This window comes from Siniperca chuatsi, linkage group LG1, assembly GCF_020085105.1.
Source record: "Siniperca chuatsi isolate FFG_IHB_CAS linkage group LG1, ASM2008510v1, whole genome shotgun sequence".
Classification (NCBI taxonomy): domain Eukaryota; kingdom Metazoa; phylum Chordata; class Actinopteri; order Centrarchiformes; family Sinipercidae; genus Siniperca; species Siniperca chuatsi.
Window position 1 is genome coordinate 6,684,546 of NC_058042.1, and position 26,957 is coordinate 6,711,502.

General features: G+C 36.2%; 1 protein-coding gene across 1 annotated transcript; it reads right to left on the bottom strand.

Moving 5' to 3' along the window:
- Positions 1 to 50: 50 nt before the first annotated feature.
- hsd17b12b (hydroxysteroid (17-beta) dehydrogenase 12b) lies at positions 51 to 23,077 on the bottom strand. Its single transcript, XM_044197663.1, has 11 exons — positions 22,739 to 23,077; positions 10,344 to 10,390; positions 9,108 to 9,183; positions 8,321 to 8,428; positions 7,934 to 7,998; positions 7,020 to 7,064; positions 6,193 to 6,227; positions 4,689 to 4,770; positions 3,906 to 3,971; positions 3,534 to 3,683; positions 51 to 1,474 (listed from the first exon to the last, which is right to left on the bottom strand). Exons 1-11 carry the CDS (start codon positions 22,914 to 22,916, stop codon positions 1,367 to 1,369), a joined length of 960 nt encoding a protein of 319 aa, XP_044053598.1. The 5' UTR covers positions 22,917 to 23,077; the 3' UTR covers positions 51 to 1,366.
- Positions 23,078 to 26,957: the final 3,880 nt, after the last annotated feature.

Consider the following 26,957-nt stretch of genomic DNA (forward strand, 5'->3'; position numbering starts at 1 on the left):
AAAACAAGAAAGATAAAACTGAGCATAAGAAGTCAGAACAGACATAAAGGTATTTGAATTTATATTTATTGATGGCTGAAAGTACAAACGCAATGTAGTTTTCTATAGTCAGTACATCCTAATGGTTTGCTTTCACCTCAAACATGCATCCTAGATATTAGGAATACGCCTACCTAATGCCATTCCCCTTGAGAAAAGCACTTGCCTTAGAACGGAAGTTGGTCCCTGCACCTAAACAGTAAGTGTGAGTGAAATGTCAAAGCTGATATCTGAGCCAAGACAAGTGATATATTAGACTACTAAAATACTCACAAATTCAACATACATGTATTTTTCAAAAGATAAAGTCCCAGAAGAATATATATCAGAGATTTTACACTATTTCATTGGTTTGTCTCATCTGTACATTTGGTTTGGTTTAACGAGATTAATATAGATGTGAAACACACTATATTTTGAGAGAATTTTCTGAAATTTTAGGATAGAAAGTCGTGCCAAACAGTAATGCCAGCTGTAAGAATGAATCTGAAAATCAATTTAATTTGTAAACAAAACACATTATAATATTCTACCACAACGTTTCCCTCTGTGCTGGCTATTCATCTATCAGATGAAATGTAGTTTGGTTAAATTATACATGCAGTCCCTTCACCACCACATCAATACTGTTGAGAAAATATTAAGATGAATAAAGCAAACGAGATCTTTAATGATTTTGAGTTGGTGCTCAAAAGGAAAGGTGTAAATCTGAGTGCTTTGAAAATCCAAAAGAATGAGGAATTAAGGAAGCTATTAATATCACAAAAACATTTCAGCCTTTTAAATCTTGATAGCACATTGTTTAAGTGCTCTAGAACGTATTAACAGTAAATAAGTACCACCTCCAGTGTTCTACTGAATAGCTTTAAGCCAGTCCACATACTCACAGGAGGCTCAAACATACACACAAACACACACAGGCCTCCAACCTCAGACACATCCAAATGATCTATATCCTTCCCTTATCATGTTGTCTTAATTTTTGAGCATGTTGGCTTCATTTTTTTTTTATCATGTTTTGCAGACAAAAGGATACTTTTGGGAATTATTTTTAGTTTTCACGTTAGTGTTTCATTCATTAAAGCTGATCACTCAATGAAGAGCACTACTTTGTTCAGTATTTTTCACACAGCTGTCTGGATTGAATACATGTAACGGCAACTGTGGTCAGATACTGCCTCATATGACTGGGAGTATCAGAGGGAGGGAAACTGAGATGTTGCCCAGAAACTGTCACATTTTCTCTTCCATGATGATGGTAGTCGGACAAGTTGCTAACACAGCTGGTCCCCTCTGTCTGTTGCTGGCGCTCCCAGCCACTGCTGATCTATCCCTGCTTCTGCTTCTTGAGGTAACGAGTGCGCTGGGACAAACCTATCCCCATCATGTAGCTGTTGAGGATCTTGGCAGGGAGCAGAGCTGTAGTCACCCAGCCCTACAGAGGGAAATTACATGGTCAGCTGGTGGCATTTACAAATAACAGATTAGCATTCATTATTAATTTCCAACCCACAGGAGCAACAACTGTGGCAAGCAAGTTTGTGCTAAGGAAAATTCAGACAATTGTGCTGTTTTCATGCCTATGCTCCTCTGAAATAATGCCTAACTTAACAGCCATTTTGGTACAAGTCTCTGCTAACTTACATTTCCATTTCAGCATTTTTAATACCTTATCTCACTGATGTTATCAAAAGTTACAAAGACAATCCCAACTAATGTTGTAAGATATGGTCAACTTATCTCGCTGGACAAATTCACCAAATTTGCATCTAATTTTTATATATTGTGCATTAGTAGGCAGTTGAAATTACAGCAGTAAAATATTTTCTGCTTTACCCATAATGTGAGTTAACTCAACTTGAACTTAACAGCTTCCCAGACAACAGTATGGCAGTTGAAACAGTTGATTTTGTTCTGAAGAAACCCCCGCTGTTTTTAATACTCTTTTTAAGTAAGCAGCAGTTTTATGAAGCATCATAAATGGTTCTTTCATCGACTTTTCATTACCATATTCAATTAATTACCAATAGATGTCCTCTTAATTGCATTCTTTTTATTTCTCATGCTTTAAAATTTACTTTAAAGCTGAAATTAGTTATTTTTCTAAATTGATACATAATTAAATTCATTAGAATTATTAGACTCTTTCCAAGCACCCTTCACTTCCATATCCATTTTGTTTTATTATTGTAGGTCTTTTACCATAACGTCTTTATCGTGCAACCCAAAAATATATAATCAAATGAGCTACAGCAAAGATGACAGAACATCTATTGTTTGTGAACAAGGTTGCAGATTGCATCTTTCCAGCAGTCTCAAATAGATACTGGTGAATTGTGGATTATTACTGGGAAATGGGCAGAGCTGCACTGCACAACTGAAGGGAGAGGGATTATCAGATAATCAGAGCAGACACTTGAATGCAGCTTGTGGTTTAGTGAAATATAGGGGCTGATGACAGGAAAGATCTACGCTGAGTTTACATTATCTGCACAAAATCTGTTGACTGCACAGGATTAACAAAGGCTTATTTATGCTTAATATGATTTATTGACCACCAGTATGCTGAAAATGATGGTGTATATGTATATCAATAAACTAATAAATTGATATTCAGGTTGCATAGTTCAACAGTATCCAACTCAACATGGAGGAACTGGAAGGAGAAAATGACTGTTGCTCTCTGTAACCGCTCCTAAAATGAACACACCTGAAAAATCTGAAAGAAATGTGTGTTTCCGTTTCATTTCTAATGCTCGTATCTCTACAGAGTAATTACCGTGTTAGGATGCAGACAATACTGCAAGGTAGTGGGAGCATCCCACTCCATTATTTCAGAGGATGTTTACCTTCTGACAGATGCTTTAGCAACTGCTGACACAACATTAATTTAGTGAATGTAGATGAGCAGGTAGGAAGCTCTTTTGTATCAAGTGAAATTACAGCCTGATGAGGTTTCGGTCTTGTTGCCATGAGAGACCTTGACTATCTGTAACACGACTCTCAGTTTTTCTAATGAGTGTTATGCTGTACCAGATCTATTACTTTTCTATTACAGAGAAACCAGCTTTGTTAGAGTTGTATCACTCTTATGTACTCCAGCTGTGTTCCCCTACGTGCCAAATACTCAAATAAGTTGCATTTCAATTGTTCAGGCTACTGCCCGGCAAGCCTGAACAGGTAGAAATACAATGACGTTTTGTAATGTATAAAGGAACTTTACTTGTTTTACAAGAAATGATTACACAAATCCTGGCTCTTCAGCAGCCTGAAATGTGTTTCCCCTCGGTCTACAGAGAGACTGTTTGACGATTGATGTAAAATAGATTGTGGTTCCTTTCAAACTAATTTCAGCTTAAGTTTGGTTGATGTTGGTTGTGAAAATCAAAATGAAGAGTGAAGATTTGAAAAAAATAAAAAAATAAAAAATACACAGCATGCATTTACATTAGACTCTTTGTTCTTTGCTACCAGCATTACATACCCAGACTTACCATAATGGCATGGGGCAGGTAGCCGTTGGTCTGGGTTTGTAGCCCCACAGTGTTGAGCTCGGCTGAAACATAGCGCTCTGGACTAGGCTTGTCCAGCGTAGCCCGTCGGATTTTACTCAGCTTGGTTGCAACAAAAAATGGCAGAACACTCTGGGGGGGGGGCAAAAGAAGGAAACACGGTGGTTACATAAATGAACAATGTGTCTAGTTTAATAGCTTGGTAAAGTATTGAGACATTTATTTTTCTTAAGCCTCAAGTCCCTCAAAAGGATTTTCCTTCAAATTGCATTTAAACTATAGTTTTGAACCACCAGACTTTATCAAAACCATGTGGGCTTGTAGCAGAAGAACTAAGGTTGGTTCATGATTTACCTGGATGATGATGCCTTTGTTCTTGTATTCAGCTTGCAGTCCTCGTGAAAAGAAGTCCACAAATGCCTAAATAAGATAAAGGCAAGTCATTAATGTCAAAACTACAATTCCAGTAAGAAAGAACACAAAATAATGCACAAATCTGCTGTGCAAAAGGTAGCAAAGAGGAAATATGTGCACAAAGAGTTCATGTATAATGTACTTTCACAATGTTAATGGAAGGTGTAATGAACTGAGATGAATTGAGCATTAAACTAAAGATTCACCCTAGATGGATTTTAGATCCACTTTTAAACTTGCATTGCAGAAACTGGGATTTAGTAGATAAACATGACCCAGTATTAAGACACCAGCAAATTAATCAGCTGAAACTGTGGACAGCAGGCTGTTTTTAAACTAACAAACACACATGAGACGGTTATAAAACATTATGACACCACATGCTCCTATAAACATTTTTAATTGGTACACTACCTCGGGACCCGAGTTAGTCACAGACTTATTTATATTCAACAATTAAAACAGCAAATATGAAAAAAGACGATCCCTCACTTTATCCCTAATAAATATTGAACTAACATCTATCGTCATCAGTAGGTACATTTTACATCAATATATGTTGTTGGATTGGACAGAATAATTCATAACATAACAAAGATGGATTTGTCCTCATGGACCACAATATATGGTAAGATGTAAACCATTTATGATGCTGGGATGGTCTATAGATAACACTTCAGTTAACACTTGAAGAAAAGGTCATAAACCACGTATTGCAATTACCTTGGAGGCAGAGTAGACAGTGAGGAGAGGAACAGGGTACATCCCACTGGCGGACGAGATGTTGAGGATGGCTCCCTTCTTCCTGGAAACACAGGAATTAAAACAAATGCTCTTTTACACTGAGAAGAAACAGAAAGCATGAGAGAAAGGGGGGCCATGCAACAAACACTTCAGCCTGAGATCAATCCCAGAATGACAAGACAACATGGTACTATGCGTGCTGGCAAGCTGAACCAAAACTGTTCTTGTTGTACATCAAAGAAGAGCTTGTAGATATTGCTAAGATCAAAAGATACAGTAACATCAACTCCTAAATATTTACAATCTGAGGATATTTTTGCTCTAGCCTGTGGTGCTTTCATACAATATTTAATCCAAACTAGAATTTCAGACTTAATTTCACTCAGCTACAACAGTTTAACTTTATCAAAAAAATTGTATAAAATCAGCTGCAATGCAGACTTTAAGACATGTACGGTCTATCACAACATTACAATTACAGATGGTACAGTATGTATCATGAAAGAGATTATATTTCCCAAAAATTAACAATCATGTTAATTAAAAGTACTAGCTATTGCAAAAACTAAGTACTGTAGCTAAAAGTCAAATATAACATGATATTTTCATGCACACATATTTCAGTGTAGATCCGTTAGGTACAATTCGCATACAAGACATCAGTTCCTTTACTATCAACTGATGCTTTATGTGCTGCTATGACTGCCGATATGGTTTAAGTCAATGTCACAACAATCTTTTTTTTGTAAAAATCTATGTATATCAAAATATGGTAAATGTATGCAAAATTACAATAAATGATCAAATTGATGTTCAGTGTAATTAAAGGAATAGTTTGACATTTTAGGAAATACACTTATTTGCTTACGCTAGGAAATTACAGTGCCCAGCACAGAAGTAGTGAGGCACATAACCCCCGTAAAACCACAACGTGTTGTTATTACACTTCAGTTTTTGTACGGATGAAACAAACAAGATATTACGTGTTGAAATGTTGGTAGGCAGATTTTTTAAACTTTGGACAGAGCCAGGCTAGCTGTTTCTCCGTTTCCAGTCTTTGTACTAAGTGTCCCCTGGCTCCAGCTTCATATTTAGATACAGATGTGAGAGAGGTATCAAGTTTGTCATCCAACTCTTGGCAAGACAATGAATGAGCAAAACTATTCCTTTAACTGTTTTGAACTGTTATGCATTGAACACGTGAAATTCTTCACATGTAAAATGAAAAAAGAATTTAAATTAGCTGGGAGTCTCTAATTTAGATAACAGAATTTTATAAAACAATAACATGATGTGATTATATCATCACAATACCATTTCAACTCAATGTTGATAAATAGCATTACCTATTTATCATCCAGCCATATGTGCTGCTTAATGCACTTGTGCTGGTGTTAATTACTAAAGATTCACATTCATCATGTAATGCATGTAATGTATTAACATTAATATATCACTTACTGCTAAAGGCAGACAAACTTACCTCTCCACCATTCGAGGTAAAACAAGACGTGTCATCTGGAAAAACAATGGAAAGGGAACGAGAGAGAGAAGTGTGAGAAACAGAGTAAAAGCATTAGACAGACAATAAAGTCTATTACTGTGTGGGTTGTGGACAAGTGTGTGGAGGTGTGCATCCACATTTGTAGATGTGGATGTGTGGGTTGTGTGTGGCGAGGTGATTGGAGAGGGAAGACAAAGAGAGAAAGGAAATGATAATGATAGCAGAGGGAGCAGTTTAAAGAAATAGTGAATGACATAAATTAGGTGCTAAGAGAGTGGGTGGACTTTAGCTGTTGCTCTGGGAGCCGCCGAACATGGAGAATAGGGACGGAAGTGACTTAATATGCTTAATATGTCACAGTGTTGTGTTGGTGTTTGTGTGGGTGTCTTTATTGGTCTGCGAGACTACCTGACAGTGGATCAAACTATCTCAGCCATTTGAATCCACTTGGACAAACTTAATCACTCAAAGGCAACCCAAACGTCCAGTGAGACATACAAGAAACTTTTACTTGTCTACAGAGTCCGTGTTGTGAAGACTGAGACTTCACACCCCTTAAACTTTATCATTTTTAATGCTTTTGAACTTGAGCAGTGCCCACAAGTGCAAAGCAGATCTATCTGTCCACATAGACGGAAGGCTGTAATCACTGCCAAAGGTGCCTCCAATAAATATCAAATTAAAAGGGGAAATACTTATAAAATTATTAAGTTTGATTTGTTTTCTCTTTGACACTAAAGAGGTCCTGTTTGGTTGATCAGAGTCAAAAAACCTCACATCAATGTTTTAAAATAATAAACACTCACCTGGCACACTGATGTTATGTTAATGTTGACCAAGGTGTCGATGAACTATAACAAGAAGAACAGGAGCATTACTACAACTTGGGTAGTGTGTTTACTCGTGTATTTACCTGACATAAATATCATTGTTCAGAAATGTAGACAACTTTATGCTGCAGGTATCAAAGATGTTATCTTGTGATTTGATAAAGCACTAGATATTTTCTGAAATACCAAAGGCTGTTCACCTTAAAGCGACACTATGTATCTTCTGAAAGAGGAAATAGCACATACATTCTCTTACAATTGAAAAGTTTAACTCCAAAGCAATAAAACTTACCATTGCTCAATGAAGTTTTGCTGCTACAACCTTACTTGGTCTGGTATGACCAGTAGCTTATGGTGACTAATGTTGGCAAACTTTAGATAGATAAAGTTGTGTAATACACATTACTGAGTCAGTTTGCTGACTTTATGGTCTGGTATTTGCCACTTATGGCCACAGTGGCCACCTTTCTTGCTTTAGGTAAGCAAGAAAGTACAAAAGTACAATATTTGATGAGGTCTTACACTCAGCTGGCCACCTTTGTGCAATTTCATTTTGTCTGAAGCTCGGTTCTATCTGCACATGAGGACCCTTTTGTCTACTAAACTCACATTCATAAGGCAGACAACTGATTCTAGTGTAAAAGTGTCCATACAGCTAACTGGAAAGGATCCAGTTTGTAGTGGAGCTAGAATGATCAAACGTCATCGAAATAAGATTTGTATAAAAGACAAAATGGCAAACTTTATGTTATGAGATGTGCTGTTGTTACCACTTTTATTCCTTACAATCGTGTAAAATGTTTTACAAACATTTTATTCTTCATATGCCTGTATGGTATAATCATTTATACATTCATGGCAAATAGAATAATAATAAACCTTTAACTTACAGTGTCGAGGTTGGGGACGTTGAGGAAGAATTCAGGGTAAGAATAGGATATTCCAACATTGTTCACTGTCAACAAGAGAAAAATAACCGCAATGTAACATTCAAAATATTACATCATGTTGACAAACTGATGGATGAAAAGAAGATTACATTTTTGTAATGTGGAGTGTTATTCCTCTTTCCAATCTTAGGAGGGCAGCAAAGGGCTGAAGAAGCCAGGATAAATTAACTTTTATGATTACAAGAAAAACTTACATTTATCATAATGGATTATACAGCATTCCTGATGTCTGTAGGCTTTGATTCAGATTGAATTTACCATCTAATATGATCAACTAATTCAATTTTATGAAAAGTGAGGTGGCCTAAGCACCTGCTGCAGTCTTACCCAATATTCCAATCTCCAGTCCTGCAAGTCCATCTTCAATCTTAGAGTAGATATCTACAGCACTAAAGTCTGCTGCGATCGTTTTGGTCTCCACACCACATTTGCTCGCTGAGGGCATAAATGTGCATAAATATTTTCATTTTGCACATATATATGAGAAACATGAAAGATACCAGAAATCAGTACTCATTTGCCTTTATGAATGACCACAGTGCTAACAAATAGTCACTTGGAAAGGGAAGAGCAGAGCAGAGAGAAAAATAATTATACCCTGGAATAATCCTTCATCATCAATGAGGATATCCCTCCCTTAAGAGGGAAGCTTTCATTTAATTTAACAGATTCACTTTCAGCTCCAGCAGGAGGCTTTACTGCCTCATAACCAAAAGCATAAAAGTCCTGCTGAATCTTCACTCACTTGTGAAAAACACGCAATTCAATGCAATATCATTTAGTCTTTAGTCCTATTGGACTATCACACAGTGCAATATGGATGCAACATTTCAGGTTCAGGATAAATGAGGCCATATAGCTGCATGGATCATTAAGACTGAACTCCAGTCTAGCAGCTGTCATTTGGACCACAGAGTACTGTTGATTTCTCTTGACTGTAAGATGGGGAAATAGTTCGACTGATGGCTTAAATACAGTGATATTGAGCTACATAGTGTATTTCACAGTGATGTACGTGAAACTCGTCTAAAAAAAGATCTTTCTAATAATTTTCCATGTGTGGCCTACACTGCATGTTTAAAAATAAATACAATAAAACATGCATACGACTCACCGATTGCCTTGGATACATCATCCAGCTTCTCCTGAGAGCGGCTGATCAGCACGATGGCAAAGCCTCTGCGGGCAAGCTGCAAACACAAAAATGTCAACAAAGGCGACATATGCACTTCAACACATATTGCGCACAGGCAGCACAGCAATGCAAGTCATTACTTTGGCCTGTAGTGATGATCAACCTGTGATTGGTCTAAAATCTTCTTGACACAACTTTTACATTCAGAAAGTCAATTAAGCAGGAGTACTATTTTAGTAGAGTCAGTTTGTAGATGACAGAGTGGAAGGAGCATTAAACAAAAGTGTGTGTTTATGGAATATTAAATCATTCATAAAAGGCGTGCTTGAAAATAGAGTTTTGTACCTGTAATGTTGGTTTTGTAAGCTTGAATATGAGGTTTTTGTAATCCTAGTTCTGTAAACTTTTACATTTGATTTGTACCTGTAATTTCTGTTTCAAGCGCTTGCATATTCAGGTCATTGTTTGTATTTTGAGCCTGAAGATTTAGGCCTGAAACACGGTCCACGCAAGTACGCGAACGCAAATGACAATCAGCGTCTTTGGAATCGCTACGAACACCACAACTGGCTAGACAAACCTGTCAATAAACTACCAGTGAGTTCGCCCTCAAGAAGGCTCTCACCTCACCCGGCATCCAAGTTTGGTTTACGTTTCTCAGGGAAACTGAATAATGGCGGATTCTTCCAGGCCTCCGCAACATCCAGTAAGTCAACAAAACACATAAACTAGGTCATCCTTCTGTCCGGTATAACATTCACGTTTTTTGAAGTTAGGTAGCTTGCCAGCTAACTAATGTTAGCTAGCATTTCCAAATTGTTACTTTGAAATGAAATGAAGCTTGAAGGCATGGATCTGAATGCACAACCTTGCGAAGCTTAAATATTCAGTACAAAAATTAATCAAGAATGACCTGAATATACTACACTTTCGAAACAGAAATCACAGGTACAAATCAAATGCACAAATTTACAGAACTAGGATTACAGTGACAAAACTGTATTTTCAGACAGACCCATTGAAATTACAAATACAAATCTAAATGTTCAAGCTTGCGAAACCAACGTTACAGGTACAAAACTCTATTTTATGAACTTTGTGAATAATTTAATAATCCTTAAGTATTTGACAGAAACAAAGAGAAATTCCACCCAACTCCATCCCCCTCTGGTTTCACTGTGGCCCTCCTAGGTTAGGAGTCTGAGGGAATCTTACCTCCTCCGCATAAGCTTTCCCAATCCCATCTGTGGCTCCTGTCACAACTAAAAGGGGAAAAATGACAAATAGAGACTGAATTAGGAGGACAAAGTATATACTGTCCTAAATCGAATATGAAAACACAGAATTTAATAAGAGAAAATATGCTTCTCCATATTCACTGGGAAATTCACAGTATAAGTGAATGAACATAAAACTGGGGCTCAATTGGCTGGTTCATTAAAACTGAGACAAGGAAGTTACGCTGCTCTTGTAAATTTTTATACTTTATACTATACTACATTCCTTTACAACTACCCATCAGGAAGGATCCATACAAGATGAAACATGTACAGTATATATATATAAATTAGATATAATTTGTCACTGAAAAAGGTCCTCTGGTGCATGGGCAAAAGTATGTGGACACCCAAACATTACACCCTACAGTTAATGTTCCAGGTCATCCCAAAGGTGTTGGATGGGGTTAAGGTAAGGGCTCAATACAGGCCAGTCAAGTTCTTCCACACCAAAGTGGGAAAACCACTTCTTAATGGACCTGGCTTTGTGCACGGGGGCATTGTCATGTAGACACAGGGAAGGGAAACTGTTGCCACATAGGTGGAAGATGCTATTGTCTAAAATATCACTGAATGCTGCAGCACTACGGTTTCCTTATTGGAGTGAAGGAGCCTTTCCCAAACCATGAATAAAAGTATGTGGACAGGGGTGTCTTTCACCTGGACAGTTACAGTACACTATGAGATAAAGGAGTAGCCACACATTTAATATATATCTGCATTTAGCCTTAAACTTGTGGCTGTGAGCACAGTTTAAACAGACTTTCCTGTTGTGTGTTAGCTCAGTGTCAGACCACGCCTTCACAATCAGAGCTCACTATAGTCTGAAATGTGCTCTGTTAGCTTGAGCTGCGAGCGCTGTTTGAAATATTTCCACAGATGAAAATACTTAAAGATTTGAGCCATGGGACCATGGGAAACAAATTTTAAACACAGAAAAACAGGGCAGAAAAAGTAAGCAGTGCTAGCCACCATAGATGAACAAACAAAGATCGCCACCTTCAGGAACTTTATCACCACAGAAATCCGATGGTAAAGATGTCAGAGTTATGGACGGTTTGACTGACAAGTGATCTCTGGAAAGCGCAGTGCAAAGACACTAATGATGGTCAAGCACAAAAAGCTGTAGAAAAATAAAATAATTGACTTTCAAGGGTAAAAGGGCTGAATATGAGTGTAGACAGATGTACTGCAGGACGAGGTACGTGGAGAGCAGCCGAGGTGAATAAGGAGGAGAGAGAGAGGGAAAGTAAGGTCCTCTCTGTCATCACTAGCAGTCGAGCGAACGGATGCCCTGGAACTGCCTGGCACAAACAGCAGCAGCAGCAGCAGGGGCCTATTTTTAGCAATTCCCATCTTTCAGAAGGAACTATTCATCACACCTCTGGCTAAATATAACAAAAAGTGGATGGGGAGTGGGATGGAGAGGCACGGTGTTACAATATATGTCCCAGTGTAACCTGAAAATCTCATCCTTGTGTAAACTTATGTATTGTTCTTCATCTTGTGTTTTTAGGTGTCAATTGTGTGTAATTACTATTCTGTTCTTATTTATTTCTTTTTTTTGCATTGTGGTTTAGAACTACTTGTGAGTGAAGTGCACTTAAGATGGGAATATTGGTGGGTTGGTTAGGTCAAACCACATCAGTCTGGCTGGGTGCACTGAGCAGCAAAGCCTCCAGGGTCCGCTAACGGGGCTTTTAGACTCTTAGGCTCATTAAACACTACATGCAAGGTGCACCAACATAAGTGCAATCTCTATTCAAAACAAACTTTAGTATCTGAGACCAGTCTTGTTCAACTAAAGATTAGAACACTATTGACAAATAAAAATGTTCATTGTGGTTTGTCGTTATTTTGGTTATTTGTGGTCTGCTGCCAAGCTCAGTAAAATTGAAGAACTTATTTATGGAGTCAGATCAGTCTCATTAATAATGAAAGCAGAAACAGAAGGATTCACAAATGTATTTCGGGGTTTATATATAAATGGCTCTCTCTACATAAATATTCTTGAACGCATGCAAAACTAATTATCGTTGTATATAAATGTAAAACAAATCCACATATAGAAAGATATGGTTCACAAATGTATTTCTGATGCACACACAATTATTTCTTGTTTTAAATAAATGTAATAGAAATACACAAATATATGTATGTAAAAGTATTTGCCGTTTTCATCAAAAAAATATTTTGATGTTGTTATATTTATATACAAACTGTTAAACCTGCATTTGCAAACTGCTTGTCATTTGTGAACGCTACTGCATTTGTGTGTGGGTTTTTGAGACTCCCCTGCCGTGTTTTACATTTATATACACATCGATAATTATTTTTGTGTGCACTGAAGAATATTTATGTGGAGTTATTTATATATAAATCCCGAAATACATTTGTGAATCTTTCTGTATGCACTGATTATTAATGAGACTGATCTGACTCCATACTTACTGTTTTATACTAAAGCTTCATCCATTGTGTTTATATATGCCCGGAGTAGGTAATTGCTGGGATTGCTGTGGCACTAATAACGGAGTTGGGTGCATGTCGTGACTGAATGAACGTAACTGATTGCGGAAAACAGTGTCTAATGACAGTGATGAAGAAACTAATTTAATGTGAACTGGCCACATCATGGCCAATACCTGATTTACTTAATAGGGTCAGTATCAACAATGACACCAATCTGGCATATCGGCTTAGTGCATCCCTAATTAAGTCAAAGTTCTTTTACTACATAGTGTGTTTTTATTTGAACATTATAAGCATTATATATATATATATATCTATCTATCTATCTCATGTTTCATTTTGTAAATGAGATTTTTTTTATCATGACAAAGCTCAGCCATATCGCTGAGCATTACACACCTGATCGTTGCTGTTTTCATGAAATGTTGTTTGTGCTGTTGCCGCAATGTCTAATACAAATATGCCTGCAGAGATAATAAAGTTTATTTTAAGCAAATATTTTGTTGTTATTTTGACAATACTATTCATTCCTTCTCTTACTCATCTGTCTATCTACCCTTTGCTGTACCCATCTCCCCTTTGTGTGATCTTCCTGATGTAGGTGCAGATGATGCTGAGGTGACAAATAAAAATGCATCCTTTGTGGTCTAGTCATTTGTGAACGCTACTGCATTTGTGTGTGGGTTTTTTGAGACTCCCCTGCCGTGTTTTACATTTATATACACATCGATAATTATTTTTGTGTGCACTGAAGAATATTTATGTGGAGTTATTTATATATAAATCCCGAAATACATTTGTGAATCTTTCTGTATGCACTGATTATTAATGAGACTGATCTGACTCATACTTACTGTTTTATACTAAAGCTTCATCCATTGTGTTTATATATGCCCGGAGTAGGTAATTGCTGGGATTGCTGTGGCACTAATAACGGAGTTGGGTGCATGTCGTGACTGAATGAACGTAACTGATTGCGGAAAACAGTGTCTAATGACAGTGATGAAGAAACTAATTTAATGTGAACTGGCCACATCATGGCCAATACCTGATTTACTTAATAGGGTCAGTATCAACAATGACACCAATCTGGCATATCGGCTTAGTGCATCCCTAATTAAGTCAAAGTTCTTTTACTACATAGTGTGTTTTTATTTGAACATTATAAGCATTATATATATATATATATCTATCTATCTATCTCATGTTTCATTTTGTAAATGAGATTTTTTTTATCATGACAAAGCTCAGCCATATCGCTGAGCATTACACACCTGATCGTTGCTGTTTTCATGAAATGTTGTTTGTGCTGTTGCCGCAATGTCTAATACAAATATGCCTGCAGAGATAATAAAGTTTATTTTAAGCAAATATTTTGTTGTTATTTTGACAATACTATTCATTCCTTCTCTTACTCATCTGTCTATCTACCCTTTGCTGTACCCATCTCCTTTGTGTGATCTTCCTGAGTACAGATGATGCTGAGGTGCCAAGCATCCTCTAAACAAACTTTAGTATCTGAGACCAGTCTTGTTCAACTAAAGATTAGAACACTATTGACAAATAAAAATGTTCATTGTGGTTTGTCGTTATTTTGGTTATTTGTGGTCTGCTGCCAAGCTCAGTAAAATTGAAGAACTTATTTATGGAGTCAGATCAGTCTCATTAATAATGAAAGCAGAAACAGAAGGATTCACAAATGTATTTCGGGTTTATATATAAATGGCTCTCTCTACATAAATATTCTTGAACGCATGCAAAACTAATTATCGTTGTATATAAATGTAAAACAAATCCACATATAGAAAGATATGGTTCACAAATGTATTTCTGATGCACACACAAATATTTCTTGTTTTAAATAAATGTAATAGAAATACACAAATATATGTATGTAAAAGTATTTGCCGCTTTCATCAAAAAAATATTTTGATGTTGTTATATTTATATACAAACTGTTAAACCTGCATTTGCAAACTGCTTGTCATTTGTGAACGTCACTGCATTTGTGTGTGGGTTTTTGAGACTCCCCTGCCGTGTTTTACATTTATATACACATCGATAATTATTTTTGTGTGCACTGAAGAATATTTATGTGGAGTTATTTATATATAAATCCCGAAATACATTTGTGAATCTTTCTGTATGCACTGATTATTAATGAGACTGATCTGACTCCATACTTACTGTTTTATACTAAAGCTTCATCCATTGTGTTTATATATGCCCGGAGTAGGTAATTGCTGGGATTGCTGTGGCACTAATAACGGAGTTGGGTGCATGTCGTGACTGAATGAACGTAACTGATTGCGGAAAACAGTGTCTAATGACAGTGATGAAGAAACTAATTTAATGTGAACTGGCCACATCATGGCCAATACCTGATTTACTTAATAGGGTCAGTATCAACAATGACACCAATCTGGCATATCGGCTTAGTGCATCCCTAATTAAGTCAAAGTTCTTTTACTACATAGTGTGTTTTTATTTGAACATTATAAGCATTATATATATATATATATCTATCTATCTATCTCATGTTTCATTTTGTAAATGAGATTTTTTTTATCATGACAAAGCTCAGCCATATCGCTGAGCATTACACACCTGATCGTTGCTGTTTTCATGAAATGTTGTTTGTGCTGTTGCGCAATGTCTAATACAAATATGCCTGCAGAGATAATAAAGTTTATTTTAAGCAAATATTTTGTTGTTATTTTGACAATACTATTCATTCCTTCTCTTACTCATCTGTCTATCTACCCTTTGCTGTACCCATCTCCCTTTGTGTGATCTTCCTGAGTACAGATGATGCTGAGGTGCCAAGCATCCTCTAAACAAACTTTAGTATCTGAGACCAGTCTTGTTCAACTAAAGATTAGAACACTATTGACAAATAAAAATGTTCATTGTGGTTTGTCGTTATTTTGGTTATTTGTGGTCTGCTGCCAAGCTCAGTAAAATTGAAGAACTTATTTATGGAGTCAGATCAGTCTCATTAATAATGAAAGCAGAAACAGAAGGATTCACAAATGTATTTCGGGTTTATATATAAATGGCTCTCTCTACATAAATATTCTTGAACGCATGCAAAACTAATTATCGTTGTATATAAATGTAAAACAAATCCACATATAGAAAGATATGGTTCACAAATGTATTTCTGATGCACACACAAATATTTCTTGTTTTAAATAAATGTAATAGAAATACACAAATATATGTATGTAAAAGTATTTGCCGTTTTCATCAAAAAAAATATTTTGATGTTGTTATATTTATATACAAACTGTTAAACCTGCATTTGCAAACTGCTTGTCATTTGTGAACGTCACTGCATTTGTGTGTGGGTTTTTTGAGACTCCCCTGCCGTGTTTTACATTTATATACACATCGATAATTATTTTTGTGTGCACTGAAGAATATTTATGTGGAGTTATTTATATATAAATCCCGAAATACATTTGTGAATCTTTCTGTATGCACTGATTATTAATGAGACTGATCTGACTCCATACTTACTGTTTTATACTAAAGCTTCATCCATTGTGTTTATATATGCCCGGAGTAGGTAATTGCTGGGATTGCTGTGGCACTAATAACGGAGTTGGGTGCATGTCGTGACTGAATGAACGTAACTGATTGCGGAATAATTAAGTCAAAGTTCTTTTACTACATAGTGTGTTTTTATTTGAACATTATAAGCATTATATATATATATATATCTATCTATCTATCTCATGTTTCATTTTGTAAATGAGATTTTTTTTATCATGACAAAGCTCAGCCATATCGCTGAGCATTACACACCTGATCGTTGCTGTTTTCATGAAATGTTGTTTGTGCTGTTGCCGCAATGTCTAATACAAATATGCCTGCAGAGATAATAAAGTTTATTTTAAGCAAATATTTTGTTGTTATTTTGACAATACTATTCATTCCTTCTCTTACTCATCTGTCTATCTACCCTTTGCTGTACCCATCTCCCCTTTGTGTGATCTTCCTGAGTACAGATGATGCTGAGGTGCCAAGCATCCTCTAAACAAACTTTAGTATCTGAGACCAGTCTTGTTCAACTAAAGATTAGAACACTATTGACAAATAAAAATGTTCATTGTGGTTTGTCGTTATTTTGGTTATTTGTGGTCTGCTGCCAAGCTCAGTAAAATTGAAGAACTTATTTATGGAGTCAGATCAGTCTCATTAATAATGAAAGCAGAAACAGAAGGATTCACAAATGTATTTCGGGGTTTATATATAAATGGCTCTCTCTACATAAATATTCTTGAACGCATGCAAAACTAATTATCGTTGTATATAAATGTAAAACAAATCCACATATAGAAAGATATGGTTCACAAATGTATTTCTGATGCACACACAAATATTTCTTGTTTTAAATAAATGTAATAGAAATACACAAATATATGTATGTAAAAGTATTTGCCGTTTTCATCAAAAAAAATATTTTGATGTTGTTATATTTATATACAAACTGTTAAACCTGCATTTGCAAACTGCTTGTCATTTGTGAACGTCACTGCATTTGTGTGTGGGTTTTTGAGACTCCCCTGCCGTGTTTTACATTTATATACACATCGATAATTATTTTTGTGTGCACTGAAGAATATTTATGTGGAGTTATTTATATATAAATCCCGAAATACATTTGTGAATCTTTCTGTATGCACTGATTATTAATGAGACTGATCTGACTCCATACTTACTGTTTTATACTAAAGCTTCATCCATTGTGTTTATATATGCCCGGAGTAGGTAATTGCTGGGATTGCTGTGGCACTAATAACGGAGTTGGGTGCATGTCGTGACTGAATGAGCGTAACTGATTGCGGAAAACAGTGTCTAATGACAGTGATGAAGAAACTAATTTAATGTGAACTGGCCACATCATGGCCAATACCTGATTTACTTAATAGGGTCAGTATCAACAATGACACCAATCTGGCATATCGGCTTAGTGCATCCCTAATTAAGTCAAAGTTCTTTTACTACATAGTGTGTTTTTATTTGAACATTATAAGCATTATATATATATATATATCTATCTATCTATCTCATGTTTCATTTTGTAAATGAGATTTTTTTTATCATGACAAAGCTCAGCCATATCGCTGAGCATTACACACCTGATCGTTGCTGTTTTCATGAAATGTTGTTTGTGCTGTTGCCGCAATGTCTAATACAAATATGCCTGCAGAGATAATAAAGTTTATTTTAAGCAAATATTTTGTTGTTATTTTGACAATACTATTCATTCCTTCTCTTACTCATCTGTCTATCTACCCTTTGCTGTACCCATCTCCCCTTTGTGTGATCTTCCTGAGTACAGATGATGCTGAGGTGCCAAGCATCCTCTAGGGCTGCAGCAGAGCCAAACAGAAGGGAGTGGGGGAGGAAAGAAGAGAGAAAATGACAAACACGAACATGGGGGATCCTGGGGGCAACTAAAAATAGCACAGAGAAGAGGAGGGGAGAGTGATGGAGAGTCTGCAGGCACAATGATGAGGGAAACATAGGCTGGGCTATTTTTAGTTGTTTTAAGAATGAACTGTTTTGCAGTTGGAACAGAAAAAAAAGCTTTTACAGCTGAGTGCATGTTCCCTTCAGTCAAATAAAACCTATTCTATTTTAGGGACTGCTGTCTTCTGCAAATGTAGGTTAGACTGGCTAGATGTTCTGATGATAGTGCTACTATGTGTCACCATTTGGATGCTGGGTTTGATAGCCAACATCATTTTACTGTTGAACGTTATTGACGGACTGAGAATAAATCACCTTTTTACATCTTCAGCATGAGGAAGGCATAATGAGGATTTGCACAACATATCCCATTTTTCAATATTTGTGACAAGACAAGCCAAAGTCCAGCCCTACTTTCAGCCTCACTTTCTTTCCACTAGGGGAGAAACAGTACATGTATTTGTAACAAACTATTCCATGCAGAAATAATTGGTAGAGAACATGGTTACTTATTTCTACCAATAATTGCAATCTATGCGTGGGCATGTGGGAAACAAAGTTTTGGTCTGTTAGCAAAACTGTACTGGCAAGATTAGCGCATAGAGGTTAGCCAAACCCATGTCATCATCGGAACAGTGTCTACACAATCGTGTAGATCCACACTGTATTCACCTTTTCCAATACAGGACCTTAACAAAACGTAATGTAATGAGTAGCCTTTGCCACTGTTCTCCGAACACTTTGGGGGGATGCTTGTATTTTATTCTATTCTTCTTCAGGAAGTGATCTAAAGCAAAGTTCCAGGTAGCCCTAACAGTGACTGATCAAGCAAATGTGATGTAGAGCTGAAATGTTTCAGTCAATTAATTGATCAGTCGATTGACAGAAAATTAATCAGCAACTATTTTTAAAAACGATTATTCGTTTCAATCAAATGTCAAAAATTGTCTGGTTGTCTGTCGGTCTCTGCGAATGTGAGAATTTGCTGCTTCTTACTCTGTTTTATATCACTGTAAACTGAATATCTTTGGGTTTTGGACTTGTTATTCAGACAATACAGGGCATTTGAAGATCACTTTGGGTTCTGGGAAATTATACTGGGCATGTTTCACTATTTCCTACAATTTTATACTACAAAAGTTATCGCAGATTAACCGATTATGAAAATAATCACTAGGTGCAGATCTAATGTAATGTAACACTGCACCAAGCACTACTAGAACAATCAAAATAATAAGATCATTTACAACCATATCTGCAACGACAACAATGACTATATACTATAACAAATTAAACCACTGGAATGTGTACACATGCTGGATAAGCAACTATTTCGAAGCCCTGATAAGCTAGATAGATGCTATTTTGTGCCACCAATATGCTTGTATTCATTAAGTGATCCGGTTTATAATATATAGTGGTAATGGTTGAACCTAGTGCCAAACACTCACAAGTTTTGCATTCGCATGTGTACAACTTATATTTGTAAAGTGTAGCTATGTTATTAGATTGTCATCCACGTAAAAAAGAACATCACTAAAGAAATCAGATTACATTTTGTATATATTTGCATTGTATAGGTTAGAGGGTTTAAAATGGATTGTAAATTTACATCAGACAGCACGTGGACATATGACGTCATTATACAAGCACTGACAGGATTGTGAGGAATTAACAAATAGCTGTAACTTTCTTTTTAGATACATGTTTATGTCTTAGGAACTTGATTTATAAACCAGCTATATTATTAATAATTGAAGCATTGTCTCTCAGATAGCAAGACGCCATTTGATTAGGACAGCACTACAATGGTTCTTTGTAATACTGCCACAGACTCTCTTTCTCTCTCTCACACACACACACAAAAAAAAACTGAGATGTGGGTACCAGTGAACCAGAATCCTGAGGATCCTGCGTCTCATTTATGAATGGCTCTGGTCCTGTTACATAATCAGGCCGTCATCTCAATCAAGTCCACTTCACTGAGACAAAGTTTGTGAATGAAAGCAGCAAACGAGCTCCTTTGCCTCATTGGACATTCTGAATCATTTTGCATGTGTAATCCAAAAATAAAAACCCATCCAATGCGTTTCCATTTTTAGCTGCACACAAAAAGATCAAAGGCAACTTCAGCTCGCATCCTCAAAACATTTGGGTTTCTCTAGCAGACTAATGTGACTGTGACTGCACAGGTTGAAATAGGCTGCTCAGAATTTTAGTTGTGAATCTAGACTCTGAAAACTGAAGTAAAAAGATACACATAAAATTATTTAGGATTGGAAAATATACACTGCAAATGCATTAAAAATGTACCCAAAAACAGACTACTAACAAGCATTTTTGTTCACCTTGTGATTTCCACTGACAATGTAGGATGCAATGTAATATAACTATCTAAAAAGACTATTCCTATTTCTTTCCAAAGTATTGTATGATTTTAAACTCTTCTGGAATCCTTATATTAATCATTATTCAGAAAACTTCTGTGGTCTAACAGCTTTTTGTATTATGATGTGAACCTTGAACACCAGAATCGCCAACATTAAAATCAATCCCAGCAGTCTGTTCAAACTTCAAGCTTCAGTCAGTGAGCAGGCTGGGCAGATGGACAGTATTCAGTCTGATTTGATAATCACCTCGAGCTGTAATCCCATCACAGGATTTACTACAGTTTACACCCCATGACAAAAGGCTGATCATTCCCTGCCCATTCTTTATTTGATGTGAAAAGAACCACAGACTAACACTGTAGTCTGCTGTCGCTGGGACAAAGAAGCCATAATGTGTAACAAGTATGAGCTGAAGCAATATCAGAAGACTGGAGACTTCGCAATCACCAGTGTAAACCATTAAACAGTAAGGGTAAACTCATTGTGCGAGACCGCTGTGACACAGTGCACTAGCGCAGTACTGTGCAGGTTGTTCATGACATGTTCAAAGAATAAGATGCAAAAATTACTTCATTAAAAGAAAATGCGTCTGCTTGTAATATACATTCAGTTCAGCCACTTTATTAGGTACATCTGTACAATCTAATACAATCCAAAACAACAGCTCTGCCATAAGTTCTACCTTTACAAAGTTTATAATGTTAAGTTTTTGTTGACATTGTCGGAAATGCGTAAATTCAACTATGTGTTTATTTCTGAGGTCATTGTTAAAAGGTGGTGTTGTACTGGACCACAGTATATTGAGAGGTGTTTCTAATTTTTTGTCCTTCCCGTTTACACACTCAAGGTGGGCAGACTATTAGAAAGTCTCCCCAATATAATGCAGTTCAGCACAACACCATCACTAACTATGTATTGTGAAAATACATAGTGTATTCGTGAAGTGGTAAAAGTACATTTTCTCTGATAGAATAAAATTAACTGATTCAGAAAAAAATTTGAGTCCCGACAAAGATTATAAAACTACAGTGACATTGTAAACAGTATTTATGGCTACACATATTATAAGCAGCAAGTGTTTCCTAAATGTAGTTCCTCAGGCAGGTTGGTCCAAGGCTTGCAGGCCATTTGTCCGAACATCTAGACCATGAAATTTGAAGACTAAAGCTGGAGACTGGAGACTAGTGTGAGGTTGTTAAAAGCTGAGCTGCTGCATAAATCACCTATAACAACGATGTTGGATGTGGTCAGAGACTATAACTTTCAGCCAGAAGAGGTCAGCGAACAGTGATTCTAAAGCTTGATGTTCAGTTACTCTTTCACAGTAACAAAAAATATTTCAGGATAAGTTCAAGTAAAATGTGATTATGAATAACCAAGAAGGTAAAAGACGCGAGATGTGACTACATAGTAAAAAAAAAAAGAATGATAGTAATGAAGTTAGTGAAGTTCCTTTGAAATTGGACATTGAATATAAACAGTAAAAGATGTTGGAGGATTATTGAACAATGAACATTCTTGTGAGTTGTGTGGATTAGCGACAGAAACTTTTTTTTCCTACATTTTGGCAGTTTGGATTCATGTTTAGAGAAAGAATGGCTGGTTAACACAACCACAAAGTAGAGACATTTTCCTTAGTTTTACAAGTAGGCTACTAAAGAAACTTCTTCAAGTTCAGGTTCACGTTGATGCTCATCTGAACAACCAACTATCTAAACAATGACATTCCTGCACCAAAACGCAGATTGTTATTGATACTAAAAAAAACTTTACACACCCAAGAAGAACTGGACTGACTCCAACAACTGACCATTTTTGTCCGGTATAATATTTTAGTATGATATTTTATCTTTAACTTGATCAATGGACATATCCTAGTTGTTTGCAAATGATGTTTTTACGGTTTTTAAATCTTTTTTTTTTTAACTCGAATGGCACAGACCATCTTAACTTAAGATAGTAACATTATCGTCCCCATACAGTTTCTCACCTGCCCATTTTCCCAGTGTGGTGGGTGACACGAGCCGTCCGTTGCCCAGCACCCACACCCTGATCCCGGACAGCAGCCGGCACACGGAGCACACAGACAGCCAGGCCGCGGTCAGAGCACCGAGACAGAACAGCGGCGTCTCCACGGCCCTAAACACTGCTTCTCCACTGGACGACATAACTGCTCCACACACACCTCTGTCTATATTATCTGATAATACTAACACCTGAATTTATAATCTCTGTATTAATGTAATAAGAAGTGCTCAAAGTACAAATGCATGCGTCAAAAAGGGCTTAAGATATTGCTTCCGCGTTGGACGCTTCCGCATCAACGCTTGGTTGTACGTGATTGGCCCCTTTTCTTCTTCTTTTTCTGCTTTTGCTAGCAACAAATCAGAGCATTACTACCATCTACTGTTAAACCCCAGCCCTCCCTGTCATGAGTCCCGTATTTTGTAAAAGAAAGAAAGAAAAGTAAAATGTATGTGAAATGGCATTTTCTGAGCTGTTACGTTGTTTTATAATTTAAGCTTTTCTTTTCTCTTCGAGCTCCTTATGTAATACGGATGCAGTGTGTTTACAGTGTGTTTCACTTTTTAAAAAAAACAATAATAGCCTACTATGTTTTGCAGTCATCCAGTTTCACCCTGCAAGGTTTTACAGTAAGGTTTAAAGATTTATTTATTTTGTATACCCAGTATAATCTTACAAATCAGACATTTTTCTTTCCTGCTTTTACATACAGCTATTTGTTTTAATCTTATATATTTGATTCCTCATCCCACAACCTCTGCAGCTTTATTAATTCTTAATTCTATCTGTCATTTCCTGTCTTTCTGCTTTGCCTTCATCACGTAAAATATATATCTGCAATATGTATTTTCACAAAAGCCTAACATTTTCTACACTTGCAACATTTCACTTTGTGTAATTCCTGAGGACTGGAACTTTCCACTCTCGTGTTACAGCCTCATTTTTGTAATAGTTGCACGTACCTTTTCCAGTGTCCAGCAATTTCACTTTGATTCGAACTGTTCTTTGACCCAGAGATTGCGGCTGTTTATATATTCTTTGCATTTCTGTAATGGGTTTGTCTTTAAAATGTCATTCAGTATTTTAGATTAGTTCTTGACAGCCTTCGGGCACTGAACTGTATCACTGCTCCTACTACCTCTTTTACAGTAGGTATGCCTGTTATTGTACATGCATCATGATGTGTATGTATTAAGTGATGCCAAACCTGCAGGCTGTGTTTGTAACCTTCTGGGGAAAATGCTTGACTTTCCATCACAGTATATAAGATATTAATGTTTTAGATTTTCTCATATTTTTGCAGCTTAAGTCTAAATACAGTATGTATATTATTACACCTGTTGGCTGTACAAAATTATACTTTCCAAATGGATCATTGATGGTGTGTTGATTGCTAGGCTGCCATATTGATCACAATGATCTGAGCAGTTTTCAGATGTTTTACAGGTTATGAAAATGTTACTTTTGATTGTTGTTGTGTTTTTTTTTTTGAGTAGGTTGAAATCCATTGTTTGAAAATGCAACAAATAAAATCCAATATGAAATTCCAGCTGTTCATTATTATGGATATTATCTTACCAAACTAACAAATCTTATAAGTATTCTATTACTGTATAAACTGTTTTCTCTGTACATAAAAGTGCCCTGTCCGATTTTACATCCCTAGTGTGTTTTAATGGATTCTGTATTTGTAATTATATTTCTAATGAAAACTGGCAGAATAAGTTACAACATTAAGCTTGCTTTCCTTTATGTTTTATTGGTTTCATGGAAATACTGTATAAACTGTAGGCAAGGCTCACATACAGTATTGTGAGAAATCCATTAACACAACACACTCATGTACATCATATTCACCCAGAGAATTTGTAAGAATTATTTTGAGTGTATTTTAACAAAGGGGTCCAAAATGGAGGAGTTTTCTTGAATTAGATATTTGTTGTAAAATGTTTGTTTGATTTTATAGTTTTCCCAACTATATGTATGATAGATGCTTAGCCTTGAATGCATCTGTTCTTGAATGCATCTGTTTTTTATTTCCTTTTTTTCTTTTTACTTCATAGAAGTTACAAGACATAATTGAATCTAACTTAGTACACACACACACACACACACACACACACACACACACACAGGGAGTACACAATTCAGCCAAGTGGAGCAGACAGCAGTGGTCCATAATGTGAGAGTGAGTATTACATAAGAGCATTGCATCTAAAAATAGAAATGCAGCAATGGTAAACAGCAGTCTAAACTGTTGGCTCTAAGCTTTCAAAGGAACCTGAATGAAATTTAGATTAAAGGGCAATCTCGGGCATAAACGGACCAGCTGCTGACCATGACCAAGAGACCCTGCGAGCAAGTACAGTAGGCCTGATGTCCATGTGTGAGTGAGTGAGTGAGTGTGAATGAGGTGGATGAAGAGTGAGAGTTAAAATTGTTGCATTGATAAATTATCAAGAAGACACCTGTGGCGACTGCAACTATAATCACTTTGTTTGTTTCTGTGTGTCACTACACCCTGAAGAAGGCGTAAGCTGACACGTATTGGTGTATTTTTAATGTTTCCAGCCCGTTGGAATAAAGGCCTTTTACATTTTCCAAACCTCCTTGAGTGCCTGGACCTGGATCATTTATGCCAATTTTCTTTTGGTCATATGTCTTCCTCCTTTTTTGAAGTTTACTTGTGACTTTGACAAACCATACATAAAAACAGTTGGTTAATAAGTATGTATTAAAAGTATATGGATATATTTTAATCACAACATGATGCACTATGGCCAGTAATTCAGGAACACATGTTGGCAGAGAGCTCCTTATTATGATGTCATTATTTTTGAGAATGGACCTTGTTGATAAAGAGATTTACAACTGTATATACTGAGAACAATCTGTCTGTTATTGGGCAAAACACACACACACACACACACACACACACACACACACACACACACTAAGAAGAACACCACATTCATAGAGCAATTGTTACAAAATAATATACTTATTAAACTCTGATCTTTGTGGATTTTACAGGACAATTCATGCTTTATTCTGTATATTTCTTTTACATCTGTCAGATTCAACTAAAAAAACACAGTACACCATCTTCACAGGCTTTTATTAATATATATTTCCATGTGTTATTTTACAGCAAAACATCACAAAGGTACACTCTGATTACAAGTTTTTAAAAACATGGCACTCCAAATGCTGTGGTGTTATTTACTAAAACTATACATGCAAAATCAATAAGGACACATGATAGAAGATTTTTGCACTGCTTTTATTATAAAGCTGCTGTACAAAAATGGTTAAAAGCATCATTGATATTGAAACATACAGTACCTTCTGAAACAAAGCACACAGTTAACAGCCCACAATTCAATTGGAAATCCATTCATGATCTGAGCAAAAGAGGTGAATTTACCATTAACACCTTCAGTCATTCTTGGGACATGATTAAGAGATTTCCTTTATTAAAATCTATTTATGGAAGTTTTTCATTTAGTCCACAGACATTGTGACACATTTGAACAAAAAAGAGAAAAGACATGACAAAATAAGACAGAATGAGATCAAATTTAAAATTACGTTACATTCATTTGAACAAATAGGGAGACGTGAAAGCACACATGAAGAAGAAATAATAATAATAAAATAATAAATAATAATAAGTGTAAAGTAAAAGATACACACACACACACACTCCTACATCTGAAGCATGCACATGGAATCCATGCACACAACTTGCTCTCTGCGTCTCATCTCTCTTTGTCATCTGTTGTTAAATTGAGAAAAAGACCACAAATCAATTATTCAGGGGCAAATAGGGAGTGGAGCTTAATGGCATATTCAAAGTAGTTCCACATTTTGATACATTTGCTTTTGGAGCTTTAACAGTTCATGTGTATCTGATGTTTTTCCAGTTCAAGATAAGTGAATATTTCCTTAACACATAGAGCATGAGAAGAAATGGTTGCTGTTTTACATTTAATCAGTGTTTCTATATAATGCTTGATAATTTTATCTAAAACATTCCTGCCTAATACAATTTCAGGAGCAGAACATGTATATGTGCTTGCAGGTGCTTGATGATATGTGCGCATCAATGTCTCTCTGTAAGATTTCAACAAATTAATCATACAGATTGAACAGGCATGTATACTGTAGGCTGTAGAAATGTT